Genomic DNA, 12,719 nt, shown 5'->3' on the forward strand with positions numbered 1-12,719 from the left:
GGTGTGAGATAGGGGTCCTCTTTCATTCCTCTGGATATGGATATTCAGTTCTCCCAGCACTCATTGTCGAAGAGACTATTCTCCAGTTGAGTGGACTTGGCAACCTTGTAAGAAATCAGTCGACAAGAGTGCATGGGTGGTTCTGAGGTAGAACGCTCACCTTCTGTGCAGGCGACCTGGGTGTGATTCCTGAACCACACCCCCCAAACAAACAAAAACAAAAACAATTGACTATAAATGTGTGGGTCTATTTCTGAACTCGCCATTTGGTTTCATTGATCAATATGTCCATGCTCTTTTGACCACTGTAACTATGTTTACATTCAGGAATTGTGAGTCCCTAACTTCATTTTTCCTTTTCAAGATGTTTTTGGCTATTCAGGGCCCCTTACCCTTCCAAATAAATGTGATACTTGGCTTTTCTTCAAGGTAGGCTATTAAACTTTGATTGGGAATGCATTGCTTCTGTAAATCAATTTGGGTAGAATTGACAATCATAATGATATTTAGTCTTCCAATCTATAAACATAAAGTGTTCTTCCATTTACTTAGGTTTTCTTTGATTTCTTTTAGTGATGTTTTCTGAGTACACGTCCTTTATGCCCTTAGATTTATTCCTGGAGATTTGATCCTTTTAGATCCTACTGTAAATGGAAATTTTTTTCTTTATTTTCTCCTCAGACTGCTCATTACTAATGTATAGGAACATACTAATTTTTTGCGTGTTGATTTTGTATCCTGCCATTTCGCTGAACTCATTTATTCGCTCTAGTAGCTTTGTTGTAGATTTTTCAGGACTTTTAAATATGGGATCATGTCACCTGCAAATGGTGAAAATTTTACTTCTTTCTTTCCAACTTGGTTACTTTTTATTTCTTTTTGTCGCTTAATTGCTCTAGATCTTTTTAGCACAAGATTGAATAACAGTGGTGACAGTGGGCATCCTTGTCTTTTCTCCAATCAGTACACCGTTGAGTACAATGTTAGCTGTGGCTTTTTCATATATGCCCTTTATCGTGTTGAGGAAGTTTCTTTCTATTCCTGTCTTTCAAAGTGTTTATGTTAAGAAAGGATGCTAGATTTTGTTAAATGCCTTTTCTGCATCAATTGATACCATGATGTGTCTTTTCCCCTTTGATCTGTTAATGTGATGTATTACATTAATTCATTTTGTGATTTTGAACCACTCTTGAATACCGGTGGTTAAAACCCACTTAATTAGGTGTATAATTCTTTTAATGTGCTGTTAGATTTGATTTGCAAGTATTTTGTTGAGGACTTTTACTTCTGTATTTGGTAGACAGATTGGTCTTTAATTTTCTTTTCTTGTAGTATCTTTATCTGGGTTTGGCATTGGCCTCATAGAATGAGTTAGGTAGCTGTCCTCTCCTCTTAGACTTTTTGGAAGAGTTTGCACAGGATTGGTATTATATTAATTCTTCTTGGAATGATTGGTAGAATTTACCTGTGAAGCCATCTGGTACTGAACTTTTCTTTGTTGATTTTTTTTTTTAACATGGGCAGGCACTGGGAATCGAACCCGGGTCCTCTGGCATGGCCTGCCCTGTTGATAGATTTTTGATGACTGATTCAATCTTTTTACTTGTGATTGGTTTGTTGAGGTCTTCTCTTTCTTCCTAAGGGCAATGTAGATTGTGTGTTTCTAGGAAATTGCTCATTTCATCTAAATTGTAAAATTTGTTGGCATACAATTGTTCATAGCATCCTTTTATGATTTTTTTTATTGATTTCTGTGGGGTCAGTAGTAATGTCCCCCCATCTCATTTCTGATTTTATTTATTTGCATCTTCTCTCTTTTTTTTTCTTTGTCAGTCTACTTAAGGATTTCTCAATTTTATTGATCCTCTCAAAAGACCAACTTTTGCTTTTGTTGATTCTCTATTGTTTTACTGCAACTTGTGATGAGTTTTGAAATTGGGAAGTGGAAGTCCTCTGGCTTTGTTCTTTTTTAAGATGGTTTTGGCTGTTTGAGGCTCCTTATCCTTCCATGTGAATTTGATGACTGGTTTTTTCATTTCTGCAAAGATTGGGATTGCACTGAATCTGGAAGTCGCTTTGGGTAGAACTGACATCTGTTTTAGTTTCCCAGATGCTAATATAAATGCCTTGGCTTAGCAGCAGGAATTTATCAGCTCATGTTTTTGAGGCTAGAAGTCCAAAATCAAGGTGTTAGCAAGGTGATGCTTTCTCCCTGAAGGCTGTGGCATTTTGGGACTGGCTGGCAATCCTTGTTTCTTAGCTTTTATGTCATATGACAATAGAAAGGTGGCATATTCTCCTCTCTCCTCTGGGTCTGTTGACTTCCAGCTTCTGGTGGGTCCTTGCGGCTTCTTCTCTGTCTGGCTTTCACTCTGTTTATAAAGTACTCCGGTAACCCAGGTCAAAGCTCACACTGATCCCGCTGGCCACACCTCAACTGGAGTAATGTCCTCAGAAAGTCTTATTTACTGCGGGTCCACAAGCACCATAATCCAAGACCAAGAAATCTCCAATCTGGGGTGCCCAGTTCACACCCCACAGCATTTTAACCATATCTAGTCTTCAGTCCGTGAACATGGGATGTCCTTTATTTAGGTCTTTAATTTCTTTCAACAATGTTTTGTAGTTTTCTGTGTACAAGTCCTTTACATCGTTAGTTAAATTTATTCCTAGATATTTTATCAATGTACACTCTTAACAAAATTATTCACTCCCTCATATACAACCTCTGGTCCTATCTGAGCCCAAAGGATAGGCTTTTCTACTGACACACGTCTTCTAATTGTCATCACCGTACTCCTTCTGATCATGTTGGGTCGCAGTGGGTTATGAGCGTCTGAGGCTGATGTGTGCTTCCTGCTGTCTTTGCTTCAGGGATACCATGTGGCGCATTTTTACTGGATCCTTGCTGGTGGAGGAGAAGTCAAGTGCCCTTCTGCATGACCTTCGAGAGATCGAGGCCTGGATCTACCGGTTGCTGCGCTCCCCCGTGCCCGTCTCCGGGCAGAAGAGAGTGGACGTTGAGGTCCTGCCCCAGGAGATTCAGCCAGCTCTGACCTTTGCGCTTCCAGACCCCTCCCGATTCACCCTGGTGGATTTCCCATTGCACCTTCCCTTGGAACTTCTGGGTGTTGATGCCTGTCTTCAGGTGCTAACCTGCATCCTATTAGAGCACAAGGTGAGAGGGCCAGCTTCCTGGGGTAAGAGCTGAAAGTATGGCAGAGGTTAGACCATGTGCCCCTTGAAGGCGGGACTGCGTCTTTTCCATCTTTTGTCTCTAGGCAGTAACATGATGCCTGGTATACAGCAGGTGCTAAGTAGGTGTGGATTGAGTTAAGGTGTTGTAGGGGAATATATTCATAGGACATGCTACCCATTTGAGTTATCCTTAGCTATTCTGACCTAGTTATCTGGAAATATCAATAGTTTTCTTTCAGTGAGTTGTCCTGAGATGCCGGGGCTGGGGGTATGTGTGTGAGGCTGCACAAGCAGGGGATGGTAAGGGAGTGATTCCCAAGAGTATGGCAGGAGTGCTTGGGTTGGGAGGTAGCCGGCAGGCTGAGGCATGAGGCAGTGGAGATTGTAGAAACCAAGCTCCTGGAGCTGGAGGGATGGTGGAACACAAAATAAACTGTAGTGCTGGAAGCAGTTTTCCCCTAAACCTTCTGTTCTGCTCTTGAGTGATCTTATGGTATGGCCTTGTGGCAGGTGGTGCTACAGTCTCGAGACTACAATGCTCTCTCCATGTCTGTGATGGCATTTGTGGCAATGATTTACCCCCTGGAATATATGTTTCCTGTTATCCCATTGCTTCCCACCTGTATGGCATCAGCAGAGCAGGTGAGTCTTTTCTGGCTTTGCCACCTCTCTTTTCCAACTCTGCCCAAGAAAGTCATCAGTTAGTGCTGGTCCTCAGTCACTTGTCATAACCTGCTTGTCAAAATCTTCTCTGACCTGTACGATTACAGGTCAGTAGAGGTCACGTTGTACAGGTTGTCCAAACCAGTACTATTTATAGCCTTTATTTATCAGTTAATGTTAATGATTACAGGCTGCTGGCCCCAGCCCTGCTGCTGGTATTCCGTAGTGTACAGAATGCATACCATTTTACCTTTCTAAAATCTGAGAAGTTCTGCATTTTGAAACATTCAGAAACGCTGAAGAGGTCTTGGAGAAGGGGTCATAGACTTGAATTTCCTTAAGTAGAAAAATCCTGCCTCAATAAATGGATTGATCATTCTAGGTTTTATTCTTTGTTTTCTTATGCTCTGTGTCCTTTCCACAGCTGCTGCTGGCTCCAACCCCATACATCATCGGCGTCCCTGCCAGCTTCTTCCTCTACAAACTGGACTTCAAAATGCCGGACGACGTTTGGCTAGTGGACCTGGACAGCAGCAGGGTGAGAGTCTTGGCTGAGACCTTGTAGGGTCTGGAATAGGGTTACGTCCTGTTTTTCTAGGTTACTCCCAGGAAGGGAACCTCAGTTTTTGTGATTTCTATAATGAGATGGATTGAAATCAGTTTTTTTTTTTTTTGCAATTCTGCTTTTACTTCATTGACTGAATAGTAAGTTGTTAAAAAACACCTCTTGGCTGGAACTCAAAGGACTATAGGATTCAGTTTTGCCAGCATTGAGTTCTGCCCCTGCAGTCTCCAAGAGCGGTAGGCCAGGCATGGCTGCGGGACCACCCCCGAGGGTGTAGGCCACCTCCTAATGGCTTTCTGAGCTGTGGTTTTCAGTAAGAAGCTGGTTTTTTGGTGCAGACTTGAAAAAAAAATTATATTTGGCATCTGCAGTGTGAATAGATTCAAACTTTGTATATTCATTGTAACTTTATATATATTCATTTTATTTATATTTATTGCAACTTTAGCAAGCGCAAATAAACATAAAAATGAAAACTATAATCCTATTATCCTGAGATAATCACCAATGACACTTAGGTATATTTCCTTTCAGATATGTATGTAAATCATATATTTGAGTGTGTGAAATGTGTATGTATTTATGTCATATGGTATGTTGTATACAGGATGGCCTCTTCTTGCTAATTAACATTATGTAAGAGAAACTCCTGAGCAATTCTAAGATCAGACCTATTATCTTTCCTCTTGTGCAGGTGATTGCCCCAACCAATGCAGAAATGCTGCCTATCCTGCCAGAACCAGAATCATTAGAGCTTAAAAAACATTTAAAGCAGGTAGGTGAAGGATGAAGAAAAGATTCTATAGGATTGCAGTAGGGAGACAGTTATTCTAAGAGCCAGTTTCATTTCAAACTTCAGGTGATGTTGATTTTATTAGCCTTGAATGGACAGTTTAGGAAATAAGCTTAAGAGATATTGCATCCCATTTCTGGGTGGCAGGGTGAACATTATCTCAAAAAGCACTTTTTAAATTCCTTCTAATTCATCGACTCCCCTACCACCCTCTAATGCTAGCAGTGCTCTGTAACACAACTCATCAATTCCTGTTTCTTGTCTTGCCTGCCGACTTCATGGCCTTGTAAAGTAGGAGTTAGTAGTTTGGACAATCTGCCTCCTTTTACATTTTCTCCTTGGATTGATCCTAGGACCCTACAGAGTTCGTTCTTCAAAAGCTCCTTTGAGGGGCGTGCAAGAGTAGTTCAGTGGTAGAATTCTCGCCTGCCATGCGGGAGACCAGGATTCGATTCCCAGTCCATGCACTTCCCCCCCTAAAAAAACAAGCAAAACAAACAACCAAAACATTCAGCAAATGATACTGCAATAACAGGCTACTCACATGGAAAAATAATGAAATGTGACCCCGCCATACAGCACACCAAAAAAAAAAAAAAGTTCCTTTCTTTGAGTTGTCCCTTAAATCTACTTTCATGGATTGATTGTCTTCTGCATGCTAAGTGCAGTACTGAAGAAAAAATACAAGTCTCCATTTCCTCGCCCTGCTCTGTGTGTTATGGAGGACCAGCAGTAAACAGCACTGTTCTGTTCTGAGTTTTTTTATTGTACAATTATATACAAAGCAAAGAAATAAAAAAGCATTAGTTTTCAAAATACTCTTCAATAAGTGGTTACAGGACAGATCCCAGAGTTTGTTATGGGCTACCTTGCCATCCTCTCATATTTTTCCTTCTAGCTGCTCCAAAACATAGGAGGCTACAGGGCTTAAATGTTTTTTTATCATTACAATCGACTTTTTTTCCTTCTTTTTTTTGTGTGAAAAATAACATATGTACAAAAAAAGCTATAAATTTCAAAGCAACAGCACCACAATTCGTTGTAGAACAGATTTCGGAGTTTGACATGGATTACAATTTCATAATTTACGTTTTTACTTCTAGCTGCTCTACAATACTGGATAAAAGAGATGTCACTTTAATGATTCAGCATTCATATTCATTTGTTAAATACTATCTTCTCTGTATAACTCCACCATCACCTTTGATCTTTCCATCCCTCTCTTGAGGGGTGTTTGGCCTATGGCAATTCTGAATTTTTGCTGTTGGAAGGGTCTGTCACTAATATGGGGTAGGGAGATGGAACTATCTGATGTTCTGGAGAGGCTGGGCCCTCTAGGTGTCAGGACTCATCTGGACCAGGGACCCACCTGCAGGTTGTAGGTTTCTGGAAAGTTACTCTAGTGCCTGGAAACCCTTGTGGAATCTTATATATTGCCCTAGGTGTTCTTTAAGATTGGAATAGGTTTGGTTGGGGTTTGGCAAGTTATGATAGGTAGCAAAGTCTAAATGAAGCTTGTATAAGAGCAACCTCCAGAGTAGCCTCTTGACTCTATTTGAACTCCCTCTACCACTAATACTTTATTACTTACACTTCTTTTCCCTCTTTTGATCAGGATAGAATTGTTGATCCCACAGTGCCAGGTCTGGATTCATCCCTGGGAGTCCTCTCCCATGTTGCCAGGGAGACTTTCACCCCTGGAGGTCATGTCCAACGTAGGGGGGAGGGCAATGATTTCACTTGCAGAGTTGGGCTTAGAGAGACTGAGGCCACATCTGAGCAACCACAGAGGTCCTCCAGAAGTAACTCTCAGGCATGCCTATAGGTAGTCTAAGCTTCTCCGCTCCCTACATAAGCTTCACAAGAGTAAGCCTCATAATCAAGGGCATGGCCTATTGATTTGGGTGTCACTAAAGTTTGACACAGTATCAGGGGATTCCCTGATGGTAAGGTTTAATAGTTCCATATTCTTTCTCCCTCAGGGAACTTTGCCAATACTTTTTGATTATTTGCTTAATATACTCTAGGATGTATCCAGGCATTACAATAATCTGTCCAAGATTAAAGGACCTCTTTCTTACTTTGTGCTCCCTGTGTTTCAGTTTTTCAGATGAGCTATACAGATAGGTTGAATTAGATTATGCACAACAGAAAATTTCAGTTCCAGACCAAATAAATCTGTTTTCCATAGGTCTCAAAGAGTATGTGTGGTTCTAAAATAAAGACACTGTCTTCCTTACCCCTATGTTCTGAATTGCTTTAACCCCAACCTGTTAGACTTCATTCTTATCTCTAAATATCAGGTTGCATATATAAAACAGCCTCTCAAAATCCAGAAATAATAATCACCACTCCAGACTTAATGTGTCTGCTGTAGAAGCTTACAATCTAGGCCCCTGATAGCACTGTATTTAATTTTGGGAACGCCTGTTCTCTTCTGAAGGGTCTTCAGGAATCTCTGTATTGTCTGAAGTTCTTAGTACCTTCAGGTTTTATCTATTTGGATTTAAGTGGGTCATTTTGTGTCATCCCTCTCCATCTCACTTGTTTCATCCCTGCTGATGTAGAATGTCTTGTTACTGCAGAGTCTAGGGAAGGTTGCCAGTTCAGAGATTTCTCTAGCTGTCTTCCGTTGCTGTGTTTTATTCCTGATGAGTGCTTCAGTATGGAAGGGCTGGCACAGGGGACCACATGTTAACTGCGGTAGGAGCTAGGTCCCTGGGCTCACTGGTCCTGTACTCTGACCCTTGCTACTTAAAGATGGTCCCAAGACCATCACATCACCTGGGCTTGTTAAAAGTACAGAATCACCCCAGACCCATTGAATTAGCCTCTGCAGTTCTGCACCTTAGGTTGTTCCTGTGTTCATTTAAGTTTGAGCACTGTTGGTCCGGAACAGGGTTTTCACGCTGCTCCGTGGAGCCTCGTAGGCGTGATTAAGCTGAGAGCTCTACGCCCTGAGGCTCTGGTTCCTTGTGCCCTTGTGCCCCTCAGGGAAGCTCTACTTTTACTTGTTTCAGCTATTTCTATCTCCACATAAAGTTTCAATTGAAAAACAATATTTCATGGTTCAAGTTTGAAAACCATTGCCCTGGACTTCAGATTTAATCAAGTTACTTTGAGCTAGGTTGGCTTGAGCTGGAGATCTATATAATTAAGATTATTTTCAAAAACTAAAAATTTGGATTCTTATTCTTATTTCAAAGATTAAGGCTGTGAAATAGGTTGCCCATAATTTGCAAATTAGCACAGTTCTTTGTTGCAGAATTTTTCAGTGGAGAGTGTTATGTAGAAACTTTAAGAAAGCTCTTTGCTAGATGATAATAGCTTGTCTCCCAGAAATCTGTTTTGTGTGAAGATTTCTTTTTATTCCACAGGCCCTAGCCAGCATGAGTCTTAATACCCAGCCCATCCTCAATCTGGAGAAATTTCACGAGGGCCAGGATGTCCCACTTCTCTTGGGGAGGCCTTCTAATGACCTGCAGTCCACGCCTTCCACTGAGTTCAATCCACTCATCTATGGCAACGATGTGGACTCCGTGGATGTCGCTACCAGGTGAGGCCAAGCAGAATCTGCAATCATGAGTTCTTAAATTGGCCTCTCTGCTCTCTCAGTGAATTTGGGGCAGACTGCTTCCCTGAGCCAGTTTCCTTATATATAAAATGGGTATGATATTTGGCTTATATCTGCCCTCTTAGTAAAAGCAAGAAGGAAATAGTATGTTACCCACTTTGAGGCGTCGGGTGAAAAGAGAGATTGATAATTTTTGAAACTCTGTCTCCTTTGATGCTGGAAGCCTGTTGAATGGTGGCTGTGGGAGGTGCTCTGAGACTGCGGCTCGCAGGACTTCTTCCCCTGCAAGGACCAGGACTCAGGTGGCCTCCTGTCCCCCCCGCAGAGTGGCCATGGTGCGGTTCTTCAACTCCCCCAACGTGCTGCAGGGCTTCCAGATGCACACGCGCACCCTGCGTCTCTTCCCTCGGCCCGTGGTCGCTTTCCAAGCTGGCTCCTTCCTAGCTTCACGTCCCCGGCAGACTCCCTTCGCCGAGAAGCTGGCCAGGACGCAGGCTGTGGAATACTTTGGAGAATGGATCCTTAATCCCGCCAACTACGCCTTCCAGCGAATTCACAACAGTGAGTCCCCCACCTTCCGCTCTGACCACTTTCCGTCTCTGTCCCTCTCATCGTTCTTCTTTTTGCCTTTTTCAGTTCTCCTCCTTATCTGCCCTTCCATTCCTGTTTTGCTTTAGGCTTCTTCCTACTTTTCTTTTTTTGTTCTGCTTGCCTTTTCTTCCCCCTGCTGCTAATGCCGTTCTTTTCCCTCTTGGGTAGGTATGTTCGATCCAGCCCTCATTGGTGACAAGCCAAAATGGTACGCTCACCAGCTGCAGCCTATCCATTATCGGGTCTACGACAGCGGTTCTCAGCTGGCCGAGGCACTGAGCGCGCCGCCAGATCGCGTGTCTGACTCTGACCCGACTGATGACAGGTGAGCACCCCTTACAGCGCAGGACCGAAGGCTGGGAGGCTGTCACCAGCCCTCATTTAGCACAGTGGGGCAAAACTTCAAGGGTTTAGATCAGTCTTTGAGGTCTTGGGCTATATTTTAGCTGATTGTTTTTTCTTGGCTTCCTTATTTTATTCCCTGGGCTTGAGGTAGGAGTGTCCCCCCACCACCGCCTTTTTAAAATTTTTTATCGTGAAATATAGTGTATATACAGAAAAATGAAAATTTTCAAATTATAATTTAGCAAGTAGTCATAGAGCAAATTTATAGTATGTATGAGCTACATTTCCACAATTTAAGGTATTTCCTTCTGGTTGTACTAATACACTAGAAATTAAAAAGAGTATTTATATAATGATTCAGTAGTTATACTCCTTTGTTAAATCCCATCATGTCTGTTACAAGTCCTCCTCATTTGCTCAGTCTCTCAATATTCAGGGATTTGGGCAACGACCATTCTAACTCCATGTTGAAAAACGGTATTGACATCATGGTGTAGGGGGATGAAACTGGTTTACTGTTCAGGGAGAGACTGGTACCTCTGAGTTTCAGGGCTTATCTGGCAAGGGAACCATCTGGAGGTTTTCAGTTTCTGAAAAATAAACTTAACAAGTAAAACTTTTATAGGGTCTACAATAGAGACCTGGATTTTCTCTAGGGTTTTCAGGAATACTGTTGGTTGGGCTTGGTCTATCATGGTGATTTGTAATATCTGGCTGAAGCTTGCATAAGAGTAGCCTCCAGGATGACCTCTCAACTCTTATTTGAAATCTCCTAGCCACCTTATTTTGTTTCATTTCTTTTCCCCCTTTTGTTAAGCAGGCATTCTTTTTTAAAAAATACTTTTATTGAGAAATCTTCCCACACACACAGTCCATCCATAGCACACAATCAGCGGCTCACAAGATCATCACACAGTTGGGTATTCATCACCACGATCATTTTTTTGAACATTTGTATCACTCCAGAAAAAGAAATAAAAAAGAAAAAACTCATACATGCCATAGCCCTCACCCCTCCCTCTCATTGACTGCTGGTATTGCGAGCTACCCCCTCCCTTTTTTTACCTCTTATATCCCCCTATTATTTATTCAATTTTTATCCTTAGTTTTTTGCTCATCTTCCCATACCCTGGATAAAAGGAACATTAGACACAGGTTTTCACAATCACATAGTCACACATTGTAAAAGCTATATCATAATACAATCATCTTCAAGAATCAGGGCTACTGGAACACAGTTCAACAGTTTCAGGTACTTCCCTCCAGCCACTCCAATACACCATAAACTAAAAAGGGATATCTATATAATGTGTAAGAGTAACTTCCAGGATACCCCACGTGGGACATGACATCCAGGGGTAGAAGTCTCCCGGGTCACCTGGGAGATGACTCCCAGGGATGCATCTGACCCTGGCACTGTGGGATCAACAATTCCATCCTGACCAAAAGATGGGAAAGAAGTAGAGCAAATAAGGTATCAGTGGCTGAGAAAGTTCCAGTAGAGTCAAGAGGCTACTCTGGAGGTCACTCTTAAGCAAGCTTCAGTTAGATATTGCTACCTATCATAGATTGCCAACCCCCAACCAAAACCATTCCAGTCAATTCCAGAGAACATCTAGGGCACTATGTAAGATTCTAAAAGGTTCCATGCACTAGGGCAACTTTCCAGAGACCTACAACCTCCAGATGGTTCCCTGGACCAGTAAGTTCTAAAATTCAGAAAGGCCAGCCTCTCCAGAACATCAACTAGTTCCATCGTCCTATCCCATGTTGTTGACAACCCCTTCCAACGTGAAAAACTTAGAATGGGCATAGGCCAAATACCCTTTAAAAGTGGGAGAAAGATCAAAGGAAATGGCAGAGTTATACAGAGAAGGTAGGGTTTAACAAATGAGAATGATTGTTGAATCATTATATTGATATTTCTTTTAGTCTCCAGTATCTTAGAGCAGCTAGAAGGAAAAACCTAAAATTGTGGAGTTGTAACCCACACCAAACTCTGATATCTGTTCTACAACTAATTGTTGCAATGTGCTTTAAAATTTATTGCTTTTTTGTGTATATTTCACAGAAAAGAAAAAAAAGTTGATTGTAATGATGAAAATATGTATATATATTCCTTCTAGCCTGCAGTGTTCTGGTGGAGCTAGAAGGACAAATATGAGATGATGGAATAGTAGCCCATGACAAACTCTGGGATCTGTTCTGTAACTACTTATTGAAGAGTGCTTTGAAAATTATTGCTTTTTTCTTTCTTTGCTTTTTATGTATGTTATATTATACAATAAAAAGGTTTTTTTAAAAAGTTAATTTGTTTCTACTTTACCACTGAATTTAATTGTGTTACTTAATAAAATTTTTATCTGGGTAACTAAGAAAAAAAAGAATAACCTCAAAGGTAACCTCTCAACTGTTTGAAATCTTTCAGCCACTGAAATTTTATTTTGTCTCATTTCTCTCTTCCCCCTTTTGGTCAAGAAGGCTTTCTCAATCTCACAATGCCAGAGCCAGGCTCATCCCCGGGAATCTTAGCCCACATTGCCAGGGAGATTTACACCCTGGGAGTCATGTCTCATGTAGGAGGGAGGGCAGGGAGTTTGCCTGTGGAGTTGACTTAGAGAGAGAGGCCACATCTGAGCAACAAGAGAGGTGCTCTGGGGGTGCCTCTTACTGTTCTTTTAAACAGGCATTCTTGATCCCATGATGCCAGCGCCAGGCTCATCCCTGAGAGTTTTGCCTCATGTTGCCAGGGAGACTTACATCCCTGAAAGGCATGTCCCATGTAAGGGGGAGGTTAGTGAGTTTACTTACTTTTATTTTTCCTAATGCCGATTGTGTGTTCTTTTTTCTGTCCTGTATTTCTGTTTCCTGCTCTTCACTCTGCAGTGGCAGTGATAGCATGGATTATGACGACTCGAGTTCTTCCTACTCGTCCCTTGGTGACTTTGTCAGTGAGATGATGAAATGTGACATCAATGGCGATACCCCCA

At 41.8% G+C, this 12,719-nt stretch overlaps 1 protein-coding gene across 7 annotated transcripts in view; it reads left to right on the plus strand.

Annotated features, from left to right (window-relative positions):
• MADD (MAP kinase activating death domain) overlaps positions 1-12,719 on the plus strand; it is a 59,940-nt gene that overhangs the window by 11,197 nt on the left and 36,024 nt on the right. For all 7 annotated transcript variants that reach the window (XM_077114609.1, XM_077114610.1, XM_077114606.1 and 4 more), the window contains exons 4-11: positions 2,875-3,178; positions 3,709-3,840; positions 4,286-4,399; positions 5,121-5,201; positions 8,597-8,775; positions 9,119-9,354; positions 9,553-9,709; positions 12,616-12,719. In XM_077114609.1, the coding sequence (XP_076970724.1) occupies positions 2,875-3,178; positions 3,709-3,840; positions 4,286-4,399; positions 5,121-5,201; positions 8,597-8,775; positions 9,119-9,354; positions 9,553-9,709; positions 12,616-12,719 (1,307 nt within the window). The remainder of the gene's footprint in view (positions 1-2,874; positions 3,179-3,708; positions 3,841-4,285; positions 4,400-5,120; positions 5,202-8,596; positions 8,776-9,118; positions 9,355-9,552; positions 9,710-12,615) is intronic.

The sequence above is a fragment of the Tamandua tetradactyla genome, chromosome 8 (assembly GCF_023851605.1).
Source record: "Tamandua tetradactyla isolate mTamTet1 chromosome 8, mTamTet1.pri, whole genome shotgun sequence".
NCBI classification, from domain to species: Eukaryota; Metazoa; Chordata; class Mammalia; order Pilosa; family Myrmecophagidae; genus Tamandua; species Tamandua tetradactyla.